General features: G+C 33.4%; 1 protein-coding gene and 1 long non-coding RNA gene across 8 annotated transcripts in view; one reads left to right on the top strand and one right to left on the bottom strand.

The window, feature by feature from the left end:
• rhea (Talin_middle and talin-RS domain-containing protein rhea) overlaps positions 1–23553 on the top strand; it is a 99038-nt gene that overhangs the window by 2402 nt on the left and 73083 nt on the right. For 2 of the 7 annotated variants that reach the window (XM_074124481.1, XM_074124484.1), the window contains exons 2-3: positions 1181–1265; positions 20669–20708. The exons of 2 other annotated variants lie outside the window; for them this stretch is intronic. Coding sequence is in view for 1 of the 5 variants with exons in the window: in XM_074124480.1 (XP_073980581.1) it covers positions 21738–21776 (39 nt within the window). In the remaining 4 variants the exon portion in view is untranslated. Of the gene's footprint in view, positions 1–1180; positions 1266–20668; positions 20709–21592; positions 21777–23553 lie in introns of those variants that run through there. 3 more of the 7 variants (XM_074124483.1, XM_074124485.1, XM_074124480.1) reach the window with 2 other exon arrangements.
• The window catches only part of LOC141452401 (uncharacterized), a 1931-nt gene continuing 1046 nt past the window's right edge, over positions 22669–23553 (bottom strand). The window contains exon 3 of the long non-coding RNA XR_012457376.1: positions 22669–23553. This exon is cut by the window's right edge and continues 187 nt beyond it. This is a non-coding gene — a long non-coding RNA (uncharacterized lncRNA).

Here is a 23553-nt window from a genome sequence, read left to right as displayed (position 1 = left end):
AGTTCTTGAAAGACTAAATCAGCTGTCGTACCAGTATAACATCTCTTTCTGTTGCCAGTTTTTCCAATTCTAAGGCTTAGAAAATATCTTCAACAAATATGATATCATAGTAATGACTGCACAGTTCAAGATTCTCAATTCGGTCGTTAATCCCCTTCTATAGAGATGCCACTTGTATACCAAAGTGAAATTACACCATGTTTTTAGCATGTAAAAATGTTTCTTTAAGTACCACCAGTGGCTTCTAAGACTGTGGTATAACTGGAAGTGATACTTTGCTGGATTTTGTTTTCATCATATCGTGTATTCCTAAAAAATCACTCCAATGATTTTCTTTTAACATTAAATTAGGTTACGTAAGTAATGATTTTCAGTCTCAAATTTCCCTTTAATTTCCTTCATATTTCATTTGAGGGGAAATTCGAGACTTAAATTGATTTTTTCTTAAAGTATCAAAAGTTTAAGGTAATTCTGATTCTAAATCAGATTTCTTCAAACTTTACAATCGTACTATTTACCAAAAGTGTTAAGAGATAGTAAAAAGAATTAGAGCACTTCTCCACAAAGAACGGGTTCAACAAAATATTTAGTGAAAATTCCAACCCTATGAATTTTAATTTGTAAAGGGAGTAAGTAGCTGGCTAGTTAGAATAAGTTGTGCATTTTTCGCTTCAGGCTATAGTACATAATTAATTCCTAAAGGATTTTATTTCCCCCAGGAGCCATTTACAGCTGATTATTCGGTGATTGTCAAGTACTGTCTGTAACTGTCCTGAGACTGGTAGTGCACTAGAAAAGGGTTCGTGCTCCTCAAATGATGGTACGCCTTAAATTAAATAGAAAAAAAAATTGTGTTCAGGCCAAGTACGCTTATGTTTATGTATTTATAGAAATAGATTTACACTTTGTAATTCTAGGTGAGTTGATTTCTTGCTTACATTTCGATCGCCGTTGTTTGCAATCGGTTCCATACGAAATATACCTTATCTTAATAGATGTGAGAGAAAGTTGAAAATGTTAAGGAAGTATAGAATTTTGTTCTTTACTTCCCTTTAAAGCTGGCAAGGATAGAATTGCGATCTTATCAAAATTTCTACCTTTGGTTTTCACAGGGAATATCTGTTACTTAATTTTCTCAAACCTTTTATAAAATTTTAATTTTTTAATTTTTATTTTTTAGGTCTCTAAAGTAGAGGGGTCCTCAGACTGAAAACGAAGACCTGGCATTCTTAATGTCCATAACTGTTTAATATTAAATTTATTAAGTGAGTTAAGTACTTTATTTTAATTTTATATTTTTATATTAAGTATTCTTATTCAAATTGGACAGCTAGGGAATAAGAAAAATATATTAACAGTTGTATTTTTTTGCAATCTATAAATATATATTCTTTTTATTAAATTATAACGTTCTGTTTAAGAGTGAATCATAGATTATTATTGGTACAAGTGTTAATCATTCTTTATACTTCTTTCATTGGCTTATCGGTTTTTTAAATTCTATTTTAAAGCTTTAATCAATTTTAGTAGAGACAAATCTTATTGTTATTGCAAAATTTTCAATTTTTGCTTCATTGATTTATTGTCAAAGTTCGTTTTTTATTATTGTTGTAAATATAATTTTGAATTGTAATTTTTAATGTCCATGTTTAGAGGCCTGTATTTATTTCAGTTTCTGCCAAATTCGGTTTCAATTTGTGATGATTTTTCCAAGCATGTTTTTCTACAGTTAAAATATAGAATATTCCTCTTTTTGGTTTAACTTCCGACCGCCATAATTTTTTTTTTGGTGTGTGTGTATAGGGTCCTTGCAGAAGATTTTTAAACTAGCCCTCTATTTCTCCATTATGTCTATCTGGTTTTTTATTTATTGCCCACCCCTGGTTAAATGTGTTTGAAGACTTGGGGCCTTTTTTTCTTGCATATTCTTTATCACTACCTAACAGAGCTTTTCGTATGATTCTATTAGTGAATTCAGCTTAGTGCCGAAACATTCCCAGTTTTTCTACATTGGCATCTGAACCTTTTCTTCTCTACAAAAGGTTAATCTGGATTTCACCGAAGCAGCCAGTCTGTCTCCTTGAATGGGGTACACATGCCGATAACTTGTATGTCTGCTAATAATGCATCACAAAGTTAGAACTTATACTGAATATCGTTTGAAAATAATCGCGCCTAACTTAACACTAATTAGTATTCCAATCTTAACAGCGTGGAATTACTTGTTATAATTGTTTCTCTAGTTAGTAATAAATATTGTCGCAGCAAAGCAGACAGCTAGGCCAGTCTGGTGTTTTTTTCTAAACTATTCTGAAATTAGTCAAATTTTTAAATATTAGAAGGATTTAGGCAATGTGAAATTTTTCGTAGTTCCGTTTTATAAATGGCTAAAGAGCGTAGTGGGGTGTGGTTCATTCGAAATTTATATTCACAATTCATACTGTCGTCTGCCAGCTGAATACTTAATAGATTGAGGTTTTTTCCCTTCTAAGGGGGTGGGGTTAGGCAGCGTCTAAATTATCTGTAATTTCGTTAATTTCATTCATCGATTATTTCACATTTTGTATTATATAATAATATCCCCAGCTGATAAGATTTTTTTTTGGCAGAGCAAAAGCAAAAAAAAAAAGTTTGTAACGAAAGTCTGCTTTTATGTGGTTGAATGAACTGTTTATAAAAACAGTATTGTATTTTAGTCATTGATTACTGATTGATTGATTGCTGATTCCTTGACATTCACTTTTAATGTAACAGTTGTTAGTCGATTTGACCGTAAGAGTTGATTTTAAAAGTTATAAAATTAAAAATTAAATTTTGATGACATTGAAGCATTTAGGTTTTCTTGCGGTATTAGCTGCAGTTCAAGAAGCTGATTAAGTTGCGGTGGCCCAACGCTTTGTCTACTTGTGCTAAATATTATTAGCATCAAAATTTGAAGGAAGTAACTGTGAGGCTTGAAAGTCAAGCAAGATCGGAGTCCCTTGACGGAGCTGTTTTAAGAGAAGCTGTACAACTGATCATAGAGCTAGAAAACTTGCAGACTGGTGGGTGTGTCCTACACTACTGTGGCAATAAGAAAATAGGTCTTGCATGACCTAGTCTATAATGGTCACTAAATGTATTTTAGTCAAAAGTGCAGACTTCTGTTACACCTTTGTATAATTATTGCTTTCTCTCTCTTAACTATCCAACTAACTACGTACACAAAGCTTTTTTAAAAAACTGTCCCTACTGTGTTAGTAAGAGGAGCTCACCTGTGTCAAAAAAAAAGTACGTAAAAATTAAGTTGAGTTAAATTTATTGCTAAATTACCGAGTTTGACCAAAATTCTTCAACTACTAATTGTAGTACTTTAATTTCTTTGAGTTTTTCTCCAAGATGGCGGCTAAGGTTTTCTCTCAAAGTCGTGATTATTATAAAAAAGATCATTACTTTTCATTTGAAACATTTGATTAAATTGAATGCACCCAAAAAAATCGATATTTTTTATTCAAATCATAGTTTGACGAACACTTATCATAGCAAGTATTTATAACAAGGGTATTATAGTAAGAACAAGTAGTTTGAGCATTCACGCATTATATTATTTATAATAAGCGATAAGAGAAAAGCAACAAATCCGAGCAAATGATGCTATATTTATTTTTATTACTATTTTATTTCCTTTGGAAATTGGTTACGGCGGGGGCGCTTCTTCCGCCTGTTGACGACATCTTGTTTGGTCGTGTATAAAATATATATTACCTAATCTTAGTAGTGAAATTGACAAATAACAAAAGGTCATCGGCTAATGTTTATTTCTCTCTAAAGACCGGTGTGTTCCCGTTTTTCTTCGTCACGTGGGCGGGCCAAGTTCTTGCACGTGTCTGCCTACACGGTTTTCGGTCAAACTGGCACATATTGCTCCTTGGTCCGCCACTTACAACTAATTATATGATATTATACTACTTGCCCTGAGTATTTTCTTATTTGGTTATAAGCTTTGCAATAAGATGGATTATTATTAAAGTTCAAAATGATGAATGAACTTTAATGTAACCTCTCTGAGCATGATTCTGGAAGGTTGTAAACAAATAGCTTTCTTGAATGAGTCTATTCTGAATATTTGAAACTTTTCTTCCCGGTTGAACTAAAAAAAGGAGAAACCTTGGAATCATTATGCATTTTATGTTAATTATAGAAAGTAAGAATCTGGTGTGAAACATAAGACTTTCTTTTAATTCAATTATTATGCAGCTAATTATCACATTTTATATTAATTAATCAATGATGTGTGCACCATAAACATAGGGGATTTGAATCGAAGATAAAATCTTACTAAAATTTATTTCTGAAACCCACTAAATGGTAGCACGTCTGCCTTCTCCACTCCCTTGAATTTTTACAAATACTTCCTTTTATTTACACAAATAACGGTATCCTTAGACCACAAATGATAATTCGACTCCCACGACTTTCTGTTGCCACAATTTACGTGAATAATTTTTTTTTGAAACTTTTAAGGAAGATAAAAAAGTGGTCAATCGGCACTCTTTGGTATGGGAGAGAGAGAGAGAGAGAGAGAATAGGGAAAGATGGCGGAAAGAATGCTTTGACCTTTCGGAAAACAGGAAACTCTGGAGGGATCTAATTTGAAAGCACCAGTTGATGGAAATGCCGGATTCGTAAATAAAATCCTAAGTATATTAGGCTCCTCTTTTGGAACGCCACCTAGCCAAAGTTGTCTTGCCAAAATGTTCAAAAGTTGTTCTCCATGACCACCAAAAGGAGGTCCACCTCTGCTTCAAGTGTATCTTAATATTGTAGCAGAACGGTATATTGTTTCGAACTGGCACTTCAGAGTCATGCCTCCGGTTACGCTTCCCTCAGAACTCTTCCATCAGCTTTTCCTGGGCAGAATTTTAAAATGAAAGAAGTAAACTTTAAAGGGTATTCTGTAATAATCGAACTTTAAAGAAAATCGTTTCCATAAATGAAACTTTTTTAATAACTGAAAAATCCCTTTGGGAAAATTGATCGCAACACTTTCTCACACTTTTAGGAAGAGGAAGTAAAATTGCTCTCCTTAAAAGAATTCAGTAAAAGTAAACAAAGCTATTCTTTTCTATTTTAGTTGTCGTATAAAATTGATAAAGAACATGTTTAATTGTTTAAACGAAACTTTTTGAAAGGGACCACTTCGTTTTGAACCTTGTAATTCTTTTAAATATTTTTTTAAAACTAAAAACGTACATTCAGTAGAAATAAAAACTAATTTTATCATGAAACGATAAGAGTTATCCTCTGTTCCATGTTTACAATTTCTATCAGATTATGGTTGTTTTAATTAGATAAGCTTTTTTAGTGTATGTATGTGTGTAGCTTGGAAAATGCATAATTGGTTGCATTTTTTGTTCAGTAGTGAACATTAATTTCTAGAATCTTTCAATACAAGAAACAATTCGGTATCTCTAAATTTTATGGCCGATTTTTAAAGCTGTTGTATTTCTTGAGTTGATTAAAAAAAAAAAAAACGAAAAAATTGGGATTTACATTCCGTAGGAATCACCAAGGTTAAAGGAATTTGACGCACTGGAAAAATGTATAGTTTTCTTGGTTTTTACGCGTTTTTAACCGTGGGGGCTAGTAAAATCGTTTACAATTTTTGAGAGGCACGCTGATATCAGGCAGCGCACATACAGTCCTATTTGTGAATAACCACTTTTTCACCTTGTGAAAGCTTCACTTTTGCATTGCTGTAATTTTACAAAGAGATTGGAGAGAGTGTAAGAGAAAACTGAATTTTTGAAAGGGACCACTTCGTTTTGAACCTTGTAATTCTTTTAAATATTTTTTTAAAACTAAAAACGTACATTCAGTAGAAATAAAAACTAATTTTATCATGAAAATGCTATAAAAAAATTGATTATTAAAAAAAAAAAATATACCCCCAAGCGGGATTCGATCTCATAAATGTACATCGCTGAGAGGCCACAGTTTTAAACCACTCAGCTATCCCGTGGGGGCTCAGGTTGCTACAACTGCTGTTAGTTATTGAACTTTTTTGTTGTTGTTTTTTTTCGTTTGTTTTAAAGAAAAATATTGATGTCAAAATATTTTTAATTTTATTATTTACTGATTGTTTTATAAAATTTTGCAATAATTAAAGAAGAACTTCAATTTTGGTATTTAATACATTATTCAATGAGTAAATCCTTCTAGGTTTGCTGTTATTTCTTTCTTTAACTCCACTAAAGAGAAGGTATTGTTTTCGTGTCGATTTTCGATTTTAAGTTTTAAAGGAAATAAATGCATATTTTTTGTAGGTTTTAGTAGGTATGTTTGTAGAATATTGTAATTTACACTTTTTAAATATCTTTTCGAAAATGGCTGTTCACATTTACTCTAAATTGTACTCCTGTATATAGTCTATTCTTTCTTCTCAATCATGTTCCTAAATGGAGTTCTTAGTTGTTTAGTACAGTTCTGAGTGCGTATGGTGGATGCACTATATCGGTTACTAACTAACTGCACAGTGATAGTATGTATTAAGAACCTGTAAGAATCTCAACCGTGGGAAAGGGAGAAAGTGGTAGGCCTAGGAGTGTTAAACACCAGGTTGTTTTCTTACATTTTTCTCGCAATAAGATTAACTCGATGTTGGGAGTAAAAAAATAGATAATACAGGTAGTGCAGAGAAATTGGTAAGGATTTGGAAGCAAGAAAGAGGTCGCGGTCTTTGCAGATAGAATACAGGAGAGGGTGTATAAACTGGAGGATGTTGTAGCGCGTGGTGTTTGGTAAAGGCTGTGCCTGCTGGAGTCACTTTGTCGGGATAAACAGATAACCTCTGACTCTATCTGTAAACTCTTTCCAGCGCGACACTCCTTGCTTCTCCTGTACATCCTTTAGGACATAAATTTGGCTGGCTAGAGCCAGGAAAGCCGAAGTTTGAAATGTATGCTGGATGCTGGCAGGAAGAAGGACGGTCAGAGATAGTGTAAATGTGTGTGTGTGAGGAGACACTGAGGAGAATATCATGCGGACAAACCTTCTGAACAATAAAAATTGTACGGGAGCGGCAGTACCCAACTGAACTGGGTGTTCACAGTTTAGGGGCGGTGACGGGTATCTATTGAACGAGGGCGGAGGCGGCGGCATCGTTCCACCACCAGAGAGGGATGCTGGGCGCCAGACTGGCGGGTAGCTTTGTGGCGCCAGTCACCGTGGCGACCCTGATATCTTCTCTATTCTTACTTTTGGCTGGAGGACCATCCCTGGCATCCCGGCTCTGGATACTTGGCTATAGCCGAATATCATTTAAACTCTAGAGGAGATTTTTTAAAAACTTTAGTCATATTGAATGGCAGTTGTACTTTATGATGTAAACATTAAACGCTTCGTTACCGAACGATAAGCAAGACTCTTATTGTGGAGAAAACAGATAAAATCCATCCATGTGTGATTAAACCAGCATCACCCGAACAATTCTGCTCGTTCAGCAATTTTTATTAGAAGACCAATCTGATCGTTCTGCTGTACAAAATCTAATGTCTTACGGTTTTACTTAGTTCGATTTTTATATTTTAAATGCCAATATTTTACGGAGTTTTCTTAGTAGTTGAATGATTTTTCTCTTTTCTATTTTTTAATAAGTTTTTGTTTCTGAGTTTCACTTTTTAATTGTTTCCTTTTTTATTTCAGCTCGTTTAATTAGTTTAGTGTTAGCCCAGTAGTTTACTGCATATTCCACTTCATGTAATTGGGAACAATTCCCGTTTAAATAAGGAAGTTGAACAACCCATCGAGCTGTGTTTACATGTTTTTTTTTTCTCATTATCTGTTCAAGCTTTCGAATCTTCGATATAATTCAGAGTCTATGTGACGTACGATTTGTGGTTGACACGCTTAACTTTAACTTTGTAACTGGCAAAAGATACAATGACTTGTAGCTTGTAAACCAATCTTACATCAAAATAGTTGTATGATGAAAGTATGTTCTGAATTGATTCAGAAATACGTATAAAACATAATAATGGTTCCAAGCTAAGATTAATTCTTTCTCAAAGGAAGCGGATGTTCTATGTTCGTCAAAATAATGTGGAAGCTAGCCGATAATTTTAATGTCATTTACTTTTTTCCTCAAAACACATTCTCTTCGATCTAATAAATAATTATCTTCATCATTTGATTTTAAATTAATTTAGTATTCTGGGAAGTTATATTTTATTCAATAATTTCAATTGAAAGGATATTTTATAATTTATGAGTATATTTTTTTTAAATAAAAGAAGATAACCCCTTTTGTTCTCTTTTTTCTTAGTTATTTCAAAAGAAAAATAAAAATAAGTACTAATAATAGAATTTATTCAAATTTGAAAAACTAGTTTTGAGTTTTATTTGCCGTGATTCCCCTATCTGTCGGAAACGCCAGTTTCCGGTGTGGAAGTGCTTGTCCTATTCGATCCAGTCTAAAGCGGCGCCAAGATTACTGGCGGCATCTTTTAAAGCTTCTACCAAACAAGCTCCCAACCTTTTTTTCCTTTAGTGCTACCTTTTCTAAAGATAAATCTTTATTCCTTATTTAGGTTAGATTCCCTTTTTGATGGAAAAATACCTGTGCGCGCGGACTCACATGATTTTTCTTTCTCTTAAAATTATTTATTACTTTAATATAGTATATGTGTAAGGCGCGTCAATATCTGAGATTGTGGAGCGTAGCTTTTTCCATTGCACTAACAGCCTCCAGACAGTGTTGTTTCCTTATCCATCACTAGACAGTCAGCAGCTGGATTCAAATTCTGCATGTGAATCTAGTGCTCGAAACTCTGAAACTAATCCCCTCTCTCCTTTATTTTTTTACCAGCTTTTCACTTAACACATTTTTTGCTAATGATATTTTAGATGAAACTCTACCTCTACCTCTTCCTCAAATGAACTGCTCTAAAAAAAATGTATGAAAGAAAATATTGAAGTTGATGGGAAATTACAGGAAAAAGTTCAGGAAAATTTCAGAATAGTTTCAATGTCTTTCGGTAAACTGGTACTTTCAATTGTGGATTATTTTTCTCAAAAGTAAAATATTGACCCGCTTATCTCTCCTTAATAGTGTAATTACCCGGATTTTACCAGAAAAATCTTTTAAATGAAGTTATGGATGCCATTTTGATCTAATTTAATGAGTTTTAAACACAGCCTTCAGGTCTAACTGACGATTAGGTTTCATGGGCGAAAGCAGTTATAAATTTCCTATTTTCAAACTGCAGAGGTAACTGAAGGCCAAGCCTGTGAATCTAAAACCGCAATACAGCTTTGCGACCTCCTTATTCAGTTTTGTTTATTGTCTAAATTGTTGGCATGTGTAAAATTAGTAAAAATTAATTATGTGTGTAGAAGCGATTCGTGAGAATATCGCCAAAAAGTAAATAATACCTTCAAAATGCGATGGGTCAGGCCGCTGACAGTGTTCATTTTCGTAACCTGCATTTCAGTACTGGTGACCAAAAATTTCCACTGGAGGTACCAGACTTCTTAATAGGATTCTAGCAAAAGTTCATGGAACCAAACTGAAATTAATTTATTGACTTAACTGATTGACATTTGCATTACAATCTCAGTCTGGCCAATTTGATCAATTAAGAGAGATTAATAACCAATCGTTTTTTAGTGTTATTTACATTTTTTCGTTTCCAAGATGAATGATCTGTTTTTAATTTAAAATAAAGTCAAATAATGACGGCAATTTTGCATAATTTACCGGGAACATTTAAAAAAAAGGAAAAAGAAGAAAACACTTGAACAAATGGATCTGGTTCATCAATCCAGAAGTAATCCCTGGTCGTCGGGAGCTCGCTGACGTAGGCCCGAGATACTTCCCCGCTGTGTCAAAGAGAGATCTCTTTGAATGCAGGGGATGGTCACCCTCTTCTGCCTCCATTCTTCCTCCATATTCACCCTCCGAAGTTAGCTTACCCACTTTATAACTCAATCCCTTTTTTTACAAATTAAATACAAACTAAAGTTAAATCAATAATTCCTAAAACAGTTGAAAAATGCTAAGAGTGAAGAGAATAATTTGTAATTGGGTACCGAAAACGTGAATTTGAATTTATTTAATCATGAAGACGAAAACATATGCCAAACGATTGTTTAAAAACAGCGCTTCCTCACTTCTTCGTTCCTGTTTCCTAGCCCTGAAACTCCCTGATATCAGGTCATTGGCCTCCAAAAGATAATTTAGCCAGTCGTTTCTGTTTTATGCACCGGCAATCCAGTAGCAGATTAAAAGTATACGCTTTGCTTCTTGAGCCACACCAAACTGCAATTTATGCCCACCTATTCATAGTTTCCAATCCAGCTACAACTTTGAAGGGAATGTCATCATCCAACCTTGCGTTATGGCCTGATTTGATATTATGTTGGCATTGGGAGTAACAACGTTGCTCATCAGCTGGCGTGGAACCTTGGTCCATCGGTTTACCAAGGGTGGACGGCTTTTGAGAACCAAATTAGTTTTTAGTTCTTTCAGGTTCAAGAAACATCTCCACAGTGTAATTTTTTCTTTAACCAGAAAGGGGCTGGAAACGATTTCTCACCAAATTCAAAAGTAGTAGTCATTTATTTTGCTACGTTTTAATTTATTTTGCTACGTTTTAAAAGAACCGCTAAATTTTAGTCGAAAGAGATCTGATTGTTATTATTTTAAACGCCTGCGTAATGAACTGTCCTAATTCGAGAACAAAGTTTAACAGTTGCAGAAAAGAGTAAGATTTCAATTGATATCTTCATTTACAAATTTTCTATTAACCAATAGTCTACCAAAAACTGAAGACCTGTGCATTTTAAAGTTGATTAAAAGAAATTAAATAAATAGTCGAACCTTTAAAAATTCTCTGACTAATCTAATCTTAAGTTCCGATTTCACTTACTACATCGTAGTTATGTTATCAATATTATGAAAATGTTGGCCTTGAATTTAAATCAAATATGTGATAACCAGCAAAACCTCAGACTGACAGATCAGCGATTTCTTCACGTTCCATAATTATATAAGTTCTGAGATTTTGTTTAAATAATTTTTCTTTTCTTTTTGACCTTGTTCACATTCCTCTTACATAGAGAAATATTGTAATCGTGCTGAGTTCCTGTTTTGAGTTTTCTCCGGGGGAAATATTTTCTACTGACGGTCAGTGTGCGGATCAGGAATGTGCTACAAGCTTCTAAATAATTGAGAGGTTTTAAGGTAAGGACATTCAGAAGCTATTGTGTCAATTCAGCCACAGATCTTTCGTTATTGACAATGATATTGAAGTGGATACGGAAGTGTTGATGATTTGATAGTAGTTTGGCCAGTACTGAATTGAATCCTGTTTAATATTAATATTGCATCAATCCAAGGTAAAAAAGTCTGTTGTTTAAGAGTAAAGACTGACTATTCTTTGATTGCCGTGAATGGTTCTACTTCATTCTTTAGCGTTCCATAAGATAACAGAATAACTATAAACTGAAATGATGAGTGTGTACAGTGTAATGAATTTATACACCAGTCGGACTGACTGCATGCAGCGAACACGTGATCATCTCGCATTAGATTATAATTATCGAGTAATAGACTTTAATGTGCTCACAACCAATTACAGACTTTAGCCTTCTCTTTAAACGCATAATTTTATACAATTTAAAGCGTTACAAAATTTCTTGAATTCCTCGACTTTCCTTCCCGTCGCCAATTCTAAACTTAGAATATTATTCTGGAACTGCTATGAATACATAGTTTTCTGGTGCGAAATAAGCTTGGGTCTTTCTTTTAACTGTAATTCTTATTGGTGTAGGGAATAAATTGATTTAAATTTAATTTTTACTACCTATTGTGGTGACATCACTGATAGCTTCACTTTTGCAAAAGCACTAACTGCCTCGCACTGCTTTAACCGTTTTCCGGGAAAACGGACGAAAACAAAGTTGATTTAACTTTTCCAAGGTATAGGTTGTACTTACAAAAGTAAACGTAACGTCAATAGCAAAAAAAGCCATCTTTCTTATAATTTCTTTCTTATTAATTTTATGTAAACATTTCTATTGTGTCTTGAACGAATTCGCAAGTAATAACTAAAACGGTAATAACCAATTGTAATCACAGTGCACAATCTTTGATAAAAGTAATTCGTTTGAACATAATCCTCTTTTTACTTTCTGTAATCCGCATCGTAAAAGGAAGTAATGGGAACGTGTAAATTTTAGATCTCTAGTGTACATATGTAGATTAATAATAAACCTAATATATGGAATAAAAAATCTGATTAAATTTTTGTGTTGGATTCACAATGATGGAGAATATCAAAGGTTTTCCATAGTGAAATAAGATTTTTTTCTATTCAACGCTTGAAACCAGCTTGAAATATTTCCTAGTCTGTGGTAATGCTAGAAAAACAGAACTAGCTTACGTACACAGATTCTAAGTTTTGTGTCCGGGGTCACATTACCTCCTCAAGTGGCTGGCTAGGCTGACGTCACCTCTTTCCTGCCGCCAACTCGGATCCACTGCAGATGGTTATCGTGGCACATAGTTGTGCGTCTGTGTGTGTGTGTGTGTATGCCTTTGTGACCTCAAAAAACAGCATCCTGTACATTTCTAAATAGAGTAAGAATTATAAATATTTCTTTTATTCTTCCATTTGTGTCCATTCGTTTATTAATATATTGTGGGAATCAATAGAAACTTACTTAAATGTTAATCGTTAGAAAGATTTATTTCCTTTGTAAATGTACCCCAAAATGATACATAACCCTACATTCGTTCGAATAATGTCCTAAAAAGTTCAATTAAAATTTATTATTTACTGTTCAAGAGACTATCTTGATGAAATATAAGAAATGAAAAATCCATTCAGTCAGTTTTCCACAATATTCCAGTTGTTTCTGTAATCGAATTTAACTGGAAAAATATGTCTAAACTAACATTGTCGGCCACCTGGAGGAAAGGTTATAAAGTGAACGCTGAGTTTAAAGAAAATTTTTATGGAAAACTCGAAAATGTGGAATTTCCGTTCAGTATAGTGGTATTTCCGGTGGTGGGGCAATCTCATAAGCACGGACTATTTTCTAAAAAACAATTTGGAGAATTTGAAATGATCATGAATACCTCCCTTCTCTAGTAAGAGAAATTCATTAATCTAAAGGATAGAGCAATTAAATAAAGGATATCTGGTGAATGGTAGCTCTCGTTCCTGAATTGGTGTTTGAAACCATTTTCAGGGAAGTCCAAAATTTAGATGTTGCTGAAAAAAAAATCGTTGAAAGAAGAAATTTAAATAGGATCAGTAATTAATTAACAGGATAACAGACAAAACAAGCACGGTCCGATAATGAATGCTGCAGTCATTAGAAAACAAAAACAAAAAATACTGAAGACCCTGAAACATTGTGTACATCGGGATTTAAAACATTGAAAAACGTTATCTCCATCACAACTGACAAAGAGAGTATGATACAAAAGACGAAGAAGGAGGACATAAAATCATAAATAAACCAGGACGAACATGTTATAGGCTGGCATAGCCGCATTCTATATTTTTATCTCGTACCCTGGACCAAGTCCAAAAATAGATTTGAAATGTGACTCATTATAGTAAATCTTTGGTTCTTTTGCTTGCTTCTGTCTCTGTCACCTCTTCCATTCTTCTGGATTCAGGTATTCGATGTTTGTTGTTATCATTTGTTGAAAGGCAATCGTACAACTTTGTAATTATCCTACTGTATTTGTATATTTATTAAAAAATTATGTATGAACAGTAACTCAACAACAGTGTTCCCTCTAATTTTTTGTGACCTATGTGCACACTTTTTTAGGTGTGTGCAGTTTTTTCCAAAATAAACAAATTTTGTGCGGCAATTTAAAAAAGCGCATATAATAATAATAATAATAAAAAAGACAATATAATAACAGTGTGAATATTCAACCAAATTTTGTTCCTACTTAAACGCAATGACTCGATCCTACAGCATACCACTTGTACTATATACAATACAACGGAACACAATGAAAAAACTACCCTAAAATCAAGTCAAATCATTAGATCGTGAAGACAGAATTTAGCTGATTACTGTGGTTTCCCTTTTCTATTCAATTGGAAAATAACAAAATTTAAATAGGATGAAAAAATAATTGCAACTTCAGTCGTGATACATTTATTCTGCCGAGCTTTCGACCTAGGGACTAGGTCATCTTCAGGGCTAGTTTACAAAGTAATATTTTTACATTGTAGGGTTGGTCTTCTGTCTTGTCTGTTCATGGACTCTTATCAGCATATCCATATGTTCCTGCAATCGGTTTCTTTGTTTCGTTTTAATCAAAAAATTTTTGTGCGCGCAAATATTTTTCAAGTGCGCTATGTTTAAAATCTATGTGCGCGCGCACACGCGCACAGCTTAGAGGGAACACTGCTCAACAACTGTGAGATTTGTCTCGTTAGGTAGCAAATTAGAGATCACAGGTTTTTGGAATTTTTAAGAATCTCAGTATTTTAGCAACATATTTTAACTTCTCTTAATACTAGCTTCCAGGATCGTCTTGCTGAAAAGGTAGAGGAGAAGAATTACCACTTCACCTCTCTCCTTAGAGTCTCCATAGAAAAAATTCTCAAGATACAAGTTTTAGTTTTTTAAAATTTTTTTAGTTTTTTTTTTAGATGTGTTATATACAATAGAACTTTTCGAGGAAAAAATATATTCACCGAGATGTGCCTTTATCAGATTGTCCTAGAAAAATGTATGCACACAATATTTATAGATTTTTTTTTTAATTTTTTTTTTTACAAGAAAATCGTTAGAAGCATTTTCGAGGAAATATCAAAAATAAAAAGTGAAAAAACCGTTCAGTAATTGTTACTTCCGGCTAAAAAATTGTTATCACTACATTACAGTCATTACCTACCATTTTCTCATGAGGTCCTATCTAAAAGTTTCAGCATCTTTTAGTTATGGTGATGTTATGATCAAAAACTCATACACAAACCCAGGCCATTTTCTGAAAATCACTTTTGGGGGGATAACAGTACTTATGTTGCCTAGTATGGGAAATTAAGTAAGAGTGTACATCTATTTAACAGATTTAAACAACATCAAATATCATAATGATGTCCTTCCAATTCATATTCTCGAGTTTAAACAATTATTTATTCCTTTATTTCCGTTTTTTGTTAGTTTCCTATTGTTTTTTTTATTTGTGATACTACCTTTTTAACCTCGACTTTGTTTATAGCCAATAATCTAAAATGTATCAACAGACATTTCATAGTTACCGTTTCACATTTTAATTTAATCAATTTATAGCGTTCATTTCAATTCAACCTACTTTTCTTACTTACTATACTGTTAAAAATAAAGATTAAGGTCAGTGGTGAACTTGTGTATTTGCTTTAAAAATAATAATAAAAGAAACCACACACATAGATATTAAAGTCATTGTTGACATTGTGCCAAATAAAAATGTTCCCATTTTCTCGGCCAGCTGTGTGTATGTTATACATTTTTGAATGTCCACTTATTCATTGATAATGACAATTTTCATGAATGAATTTAGTAAATAAATTTTACATTTTTGTTATTAATTAGATATTACAGCACTTTAGACAGATTTTTGATTTAGTATTAGTATTGGGAACATGACAAATTTTTCAAATTTGAGTTCTTACCAAAAATATCAGCTTTCAGGGCCGATGAGTCAGAAAATATAGTTTATCGAATCAAAGCTTTAGATACCATTAAGACAATTGTTTAAGAACAGGTAACACCCGTATCTCAATTAAAATAAATTAACGGAAAAAACGCACCAATGATCAGTATAACAAGGATGTTTCCTAATTAGCTCCGGATGTTTCCGGCGCGGCTGACTTATTTGGCGATGGCTCTTGGGGAGTGTACTACTGTTTCCCAGGACGCGATTTATCCTGTTCTCTATTTAGTCTCGGATGAGCGGATTCAGAACTCTCTGGTGAAAGGTTTTTGCATTTTTTTAGGAATTATCAGGCCGCGTTGAAGGCACTTCTTTTGTTTTCATTTCCAGACAGGAGTTATGTTCTAAGAAACTGGAAGAGTTTAAGTATTGTTTGTTAAAGATGTTCTTCTAGTCTGGGTGTCGAGTCATATGGGAGATTTCGAGTAACGAGTCAAATCTAAATTTGATTCCAACCATTCCGAATCAGCTATGTGTCATTTACATGTGTTCTGACTTCCTGGACGGGTCGGCCTCGCTGTATACACGCTGTTTTGTTAGCTATTGACAGGCCTAAAATGCCGATTTGGTGCCTGTCCAGGGTTATTAATAAAATGTGAGAGGATAACAGATCTCTATCTAGCACCTGGTTGATGCCATCACTGGAAATCGGGTTTTAGGAGGCCCCTATATACAGGATATATATCTGTCCTCCATTTTATGGTTTTGAGTTTTTTCTGTAACCACGTAAGTTCTATCGAATTATAATTGATATCATTTCCTGTATTTTAATTCCTATATGTTTGAATTGTCTGAGTATTATGTATTTATATGTCCAGGCCCTGAAGAAGGCAATAAATTTGTCGAAACGTTGGCGCAAAGACGTAGTAGTTTTTGATTTCGACCCTAAATGTGATGTATTAATTTTTATTAAAAAATATTATTTTTCTTTATCGAGCTTTTTTTAAAACCACATGATATATTACTGTGAGTCATTACTGTGATAACATTTCTACTTACAATATTTTATTTTTAGATATTCGATATAATTATTTGTCATTAGATGGACCAAGTATACATTACTAAAACCATATCGAACTAGCAGGTCGATCAGGAAAGGAAATTGATTGATGAATGTTTGATTAATTGACCGATAGCTGGAGATTTCGATTACAATATAAGAATAAAACTTCCTTTTATTGTGTTCCATTAGATAAAAACTATTAGTAACAAAATTATCTTTTTTGAGTAGTTTTCTTCCTTATATTATATATTTATTATTTCTTTGGAGCAAGGAAAACGTTTATCGTTTGTTTGATTTTACATTCTTGCTATCGGGAACCAGTTGGATTTGTCGAAGGACATCCGTTGTAGATTTGTTGGTCTGTAAAGAGGATTATTGGGGAGTGTAGGAAATAGGGCCAGAGTTAAGTAAGAGTTGATCGATCTACCTTAAGCAGGACGAATATTCTGTAAGCGTTACTCGGATAAGTTTTGTAACTTAGTTTTAATAAATAGTGTTTTTGTCTTAGCTGGTATTTGACTAGAAATGGTTATTTTTAGTCAAAAATTTATTTGATGTTTCCAGTTTTGAGAATTACTGAGTTAAGTACAAAGTACGCTACCTTGAACTGCACCTAGACAAACGGTTGACATGGAATCCCCATACTAGACTGAAAAGACAAGAAACTAACCAACGCTACAAACCTCTCGCCAGACTACTTGACAAACATTCGAAACTTAACCTACATAGCAAAAGACTCTTATATCTACTGTTACTGCGACCTATTTGGTCATACGGCGTCGAAGTATGGGGATCGACTAAGCGTTCACTAAGTCTCCATACATTACAGTAAAAAATACTTCGAAAACTTCTTAACGCTCCGTTCTACGTATCTAACCTCACTATCCACAATGACCTCAAAATACCTTTCATTACAGATCTTGCTGACACTCGTTTTCTCAAATTTCATTCCTCTACAGCAGCTTATCGTAATCCTCTCATAGAACACCTATCTTCCTCCACATTACCAGGTAATCCACTAAGGAGAAGAGAAGATGGCCTCGTCATCTACTCCTACCGTGAGAGCAGTATAGACACCACTGGGTGCCTTCTCCTCTCTTAATTTTCTTTTATTTTTTTTTTTGCACCAACCGTTGCAGTTGTAAATTCTAATAAAAGATTAAAATAAAAAAAAGTTTTGTAAAAATTGAAAAATTCTGAGCCACTTCAACCGGCATCTCTAACAACCTCGAAATTTATTCATTAATATAGCATTTCCGTTCTCCGTATTTTTTGTTCAAATGTGAAATTTTATTTACATATTGATTTCCCACATTGTACAGGTGGGAAATGAATAAGATCTTACATTAAGCTTGTACAGACTTTCTTTGGGGAGTTTTTCCCCCACAACCACGACCTCTCGTGGATAGCGGCTTAATCCAGATATGGAACTTTAACTTGGTTTCAGTCCAGCATTCTTCTGATACTCTGTCTCCATAAACTGAATATTTTTTTTTTTATCAAATATTCAAACTAAATTGTTGTTTGCTTGCCTTGAGGTTTATTTAACTAGCTGCTTCTTTAAAAGTTTTATAAATCTTTGAATCAGTTTAGAACCAGCTCATGGCATTTTACTTCCTTACATGTTATACTCCTTTTAAGGCAAGGATAGGTCGACCCACATCAGTATTTTATTTAGGTGTTTTTTATTCATTTATTTTTATATTTGTCGCCCTCTTATTTCAGTTAATAATTTATATGCACATTTTTTTGTTGTCTTTACTTTTATTTTATTAAGTTGTTCAAGTTCTAATTATAAGCATTAATATCTTTCTCTCTATTTATATAGATGTTACCAGGCATGATGGCCGCCTAACATGATGTTTCTCCTAATGTTACGTAATTCCTGTGGGATAAATTTAATCAGCTGATGAGGAGATATATCTTTAGCACTTTCTTGAATATCAAAGTATAATTAGCACGGCCGTGTCCCATGCTTTTTTCGTTTTCTTATTTTTTATCTGCTTATTTTAGAAATGTTTTTTTTTTTAACTTGACCATTTTGAGCTCTGTTCTGGTATTTTTGAACCACTCTTGCACGGATTGCGCCTCTTTTTCTCTTTGCCATGTCCATCACTGCTTCTAGCAGGATATCGTATTTGGCACTAATATTACAAATGAATAACATTTGTTACATTATTAAAAAGGAAAAATCAAGATCGTTGTTAGTGAGCTAGTTATCTAACCATCTCCCAGATTTTCTAATCTAAGTGTACACCAAGAAATATTAATTTTTAGGTCCGCTGAATACGAAAAAATAATTTTTACAAGTTGGTGTATCGTCAGAAGATAATTCTAAGGAACTCAACATACGTTGAGTGGCAAATTCAGCCACTTTAATAAATCTGTTCATCCTGTTTTACAGGATCATCGCGACATGTTTAGAGGTAGCAATTTCGAACGTTTATCTTTTTATAAATTCAAACTAGAACAAAGCACTGCTGCGCCAAAAATTATTAATGTTTTGCTCATCAATAGCGTTAATTGGGTACAGAAATAGTGGTCTCGAAGATAACCCCCGTATCGGTTGATCTATGGTGACTGGAAGATGATGTTTTAAGGACAGTCGTTGAAGCTGATCTAACTCAAACGGTTACTGAAGAACTAGACGTTAGCCAACTTCATGAATCTATTTTAGTAGTTGGGAAGGTGAATAAAGAAGTTGAAGAATTAAAGTCATTGTACAGAAGAGGGACCAATCTTCTGCTTCCTTGCGAAACGCCTTAAAATTATTTTTATGCCATTATCAGCTTACCTGGGAGTGTCGGCTTATTTACCTGCAGTAGAGATAAAATGAAGCAGACACGTGTGACGCCCAAATAACCTAGGTACATATTTCACATCTCTTATCTGCCATCAGTTTGTTTATTTTTCAGTTCTTTGTCACTACAAATATTTATAATTTACTACAATCTAGTCCAAAAATTACCGTATTTAATGAAATCGTAATTTTTAATTGAAGCAAACACTTCTTATTCCACAATTTAGCTTGGATTACCTTCTTTTTTCTTCCTTCGTAAGAGCAAGTAATCTTTGGTTGCTGTCCGCCGTTCTTCTGTGTTTTTGGCATGAAATTCTCGCGTTAACAAATTAACCGAAAATTCCCGTTTTAAGCGTTGGGGTCTTTTTTTTAAAAATACTTAAGAATAGGTACTTAAAACATTGAGTTGAAATTGTTATTCCTCCATTTCGACCATCTTATTATTATTATTTTTTTTAAGTTTCCAGAAACAATAATGTTTATGATTTCAAACATTTGCATAATTTTTTAAAGTTATAACTAGTTTCTCACAATGTATTAAGCAATTCGTGTGCAGGATCTTTAATGGTGGAAAACATGATTAAAAAACGGCCTAATCTTTGTTTTGTCCACCTTCAGATTACCTCTATAATAACTAAGTTATTATACAGTTGCATATAGCAAAATCAGAGCTACTGTGCAGTAATCTTCAATCATACATAATGACGATCATTTATTTATATTGATCTAGTAACAAAACCTTCGAAGTATTTTAGGTAGTTAGAGTGTTGTATTAAGAAAAACAGCCTTTAAATGCAACATATTTATGTTTCTATGGAGAGAATTGTCCTTCCTATAGCTATCTCCTTGAATTTAGCCTTTCACAAAGGTCATCTGGCGAGATCGGTATTTTTAACTGAAAGCTCAGCCCAGCTGAAAAGAGGTTTGTACACGCACAAAACATTTCCTCCAGTTTGTTGTTTCACTTAGCACTGTTTGTGGGTGGTTCTTCTATTTGTCTCAAGTATGTCTTGAGGATGGATTCTTTTTCATCGTGTGAACCTTGATGGAATTAATCGTCCGCACAATTTTACCTCTCTTATTTGTAAGATTTTCCAAATAAATTTTATTAAATTCAATTTTTCTAATTTGCGTTTCTTTGTTTTGTCTTCAGGTGAGCAGTATTTTCCTATTCCACAACACACTACACAGGCGTAAGTAAATTCTAGGACTTTTAAGGTATTACTTCCGCACTGATATTAAAACAACGGTTTAAACAATTTATTCAGAAGCCAAATTAAAAAATGACGCTCTTTCTATAGTAAAAGATAAGCCCATCCTCTCATTCCTGCGGCATGAGGGAAGCGTACTTTCAAGGGTGAAAGCTAGACAAGATCAAATAATTTTCTTTCTAAAAACTGTTAATTAGCTTCAGTGGACCACAAAATGTCTTTTTTCTGGCAGAAATTCTTTATTGAAAATAAGTTTACTACCTTCGGGAAATCTTCCTCTTAAGAAGGAACAAGCAGCAAAGAGTGTTAAAAGGTTCTCAGTTTTTCCATTTTGAACTTATTTTAAAATTCAAGTAGCCTCGGATGTAGCAATAGCCCAGACGTGATCCTTGCAGTTCAGCAGTCTGAAGAAATGACGTCATTAAGCGAGTCTCTCTCTCTCTCTATATATATATGTATATATATATATATATATATATATATATATATTAAGGCAATATAAATGTTTGTGTGGGCGAATGGAACAGGTTGACCAATCACTGGGTGTGATATAGGATGTGCGGGGTGCAGGTGAGGTTTATTTTCTCTTTCAGTCGAGGTCGTACGCCTTGTTAAGAAAGATTTAGAGAAGAAGTAGAAGGGGGGGTTTGGAAAAAAATATTTTTGCGGAGGGCGTAGAACGGAAGTGAGTGTAATAAACAGACCCACACACACCTGAAATTTTAATTTCTTTTTTTTATATATATATATAACATGGCATCATTCAGTTCCTTCTTAACCTTCAATTTGTGCAAACTGTATTTTTGAAAGGTGTCGTTTTTTATCAAATTATTCTGGTTTTTTATAAATATTTACATCATTTTACGTGTCTTCATCCAGTAGTTTTGGAATTCTATGTAATGTATTTGATTGCATTATTTTCTTGTGTGCACACGTGATGGTGTTTAGTTTATTACCAGTTGTGTTGAAAGTTCTGTTGGAAATGTGCTATTAATCATTAATACTCTCACAATGGATTACATTCAAAGAAGTAAAGGAGGCATAACAGTGGTAAATAGCACAAATTTAGTTTTATATAGACATTTTTCTGGCTAAATGTTTTCCAGATTTTTAGGAAATTCATAAACAATCAAGTGGAAATCTCGTCCTAACTTTCAAATTGATTGAATAGAAAAAGATTCTGGCAGACCATATGTGGCTCGGTTAGGAATCTTTGATGATTTTCATTTTGTTTTTATTTAAGGAGATTTTTCTGTTAATAATAGATAGATTCTGGCTTTCTATTTTGAAGTATCCACAATCATAGAGATGAATGTACATCTGCTGTGAATACTTCATGAACATTTCACTTACCAGTTCTCAACGTTTACATTGGGCGTTTTTGTGAAACAAATTTGATTCTTTCTAACCACAAAGCAGTTACTTTCGCCAAGACTAACATCAATCTGAATTGTCTCTTTAGAAAGATTAGACTATCCGCCACCTCTCAACCGAACTGACCAAAATTGATATATGTATTGATTTTAGTTGTAAATTTATTCATCTTCTATACAATACTCAGAACCGTATATTAACGCTTAACTCTGTTAGCAATAAACATCGATGAATGAGAAAAAGGGCTGAATTAGTGTATGTTCCAAAAATAGCTCTGATAGGGATATTAAGCACAGGAAAAATGGAGCATTCCAGTTTATTCAAAATCCAACTAAAAGAAATAGTTGTCCGATGAGCGACGAGAGAGTGGTTGCGGTGTAGTTTAGTCAAGACTAGTTTGTCTTAGGTCAGCAACATTCATCACGTAGTCTGTATTCTATTTTGTCTTAAGAATACTTTATGTAGAACAAATTAGAACTCTTAAAGAGATGGAATTTGAAGGAGATTATTACTTCATTTAACAAGTTTAATTTCAAACACTTTATTTAATGATTTCTTTAGTCTACATCTGTTTACTCGGTGCAGATCGGTTTTTTAATATTATTCAACGTAGTAAATATAAATAAATATTTAACAAGATGAAAAATAAATGCCAGTTTCAGTCGTTACACATTTATTCTGCCGAGCTTTCGACCTAGGGACTAGTTCATCTTCAGGGCTGTGGAACATATTTACAGATGGTTAACAATAATTCTATTAAAATGAATATGTACAATGTAACGAAATTTACAAAAATTATTTACCTAGTTTATAAAGTAATAATTATTTTTACATTACAGGGTTGGTGTGTCTTCTGTCTTGTCTGTTCATGGACTGAGTGTGATCGGTCTGTGTGCGATATGTGTTAGGTTGTGTGGAAGTCATTGTTTCCAATTGACAAGTACATATTTTGTAGTAAGTTTGCGTATATGTTGTTTAAATTGTTCGTGTCTGTTTTGAAATTTAAACTGTTTTCTGTCATAGTTATGTATATCATTTCTGTAATATATGTGCACCGAGTAAACAGATGTAGACTAAAGAAATCATTAGATAAAGTGTTTGAAATTAAACTTGTTTAATAAAGTAATAATCTCCTTCAAGTTCTCTCTCTTAAAGAGTTCTAATTTGTTCTATTGTACATAAAGTAATCTGTAAATATGTTCCACAACCCTGAAGATGACCTAGTCCCTAGGTCGAAAGCTCGGCAGAATAAATGTATAACGACTGAAACTGGCATTTATTTTTCATCCTATTGAAACTATGAATCAGTCACCAAAAATAATTAACAGCAATAAATATTGAATACTTATATTCCGCCATGTGGGAGGCATGTCGGTTTTACCTGTACTGCTTTAGCAAAGAGATCTCTGGCCATGTACTTCTCTCAAGTATTCAATATAGTATTTGTTTTAAA

The sequence above is a fragment of the Rhodnius prolixus genome, unplaced genomic scaffold, assembly GCF_049639745.1.
Source record: "Rhodnius prolixus isolate KJV_2025 unplaced genomic scaffold, Rpr scaffold_3, whole genome shotgun sequence".
NCBI classification, from domain to species: domain Eukaryota; kingdom Metazoa; phylum Arthropoda; class Insecta; order Hemiptera; family Reduviidae; genus Rhodnius; species Rhodnius prolixus.
Note: the sequence above shows the minus strand (reverse complement) of the source record. Positions and strands in the feature narration are given on the sequence as shown.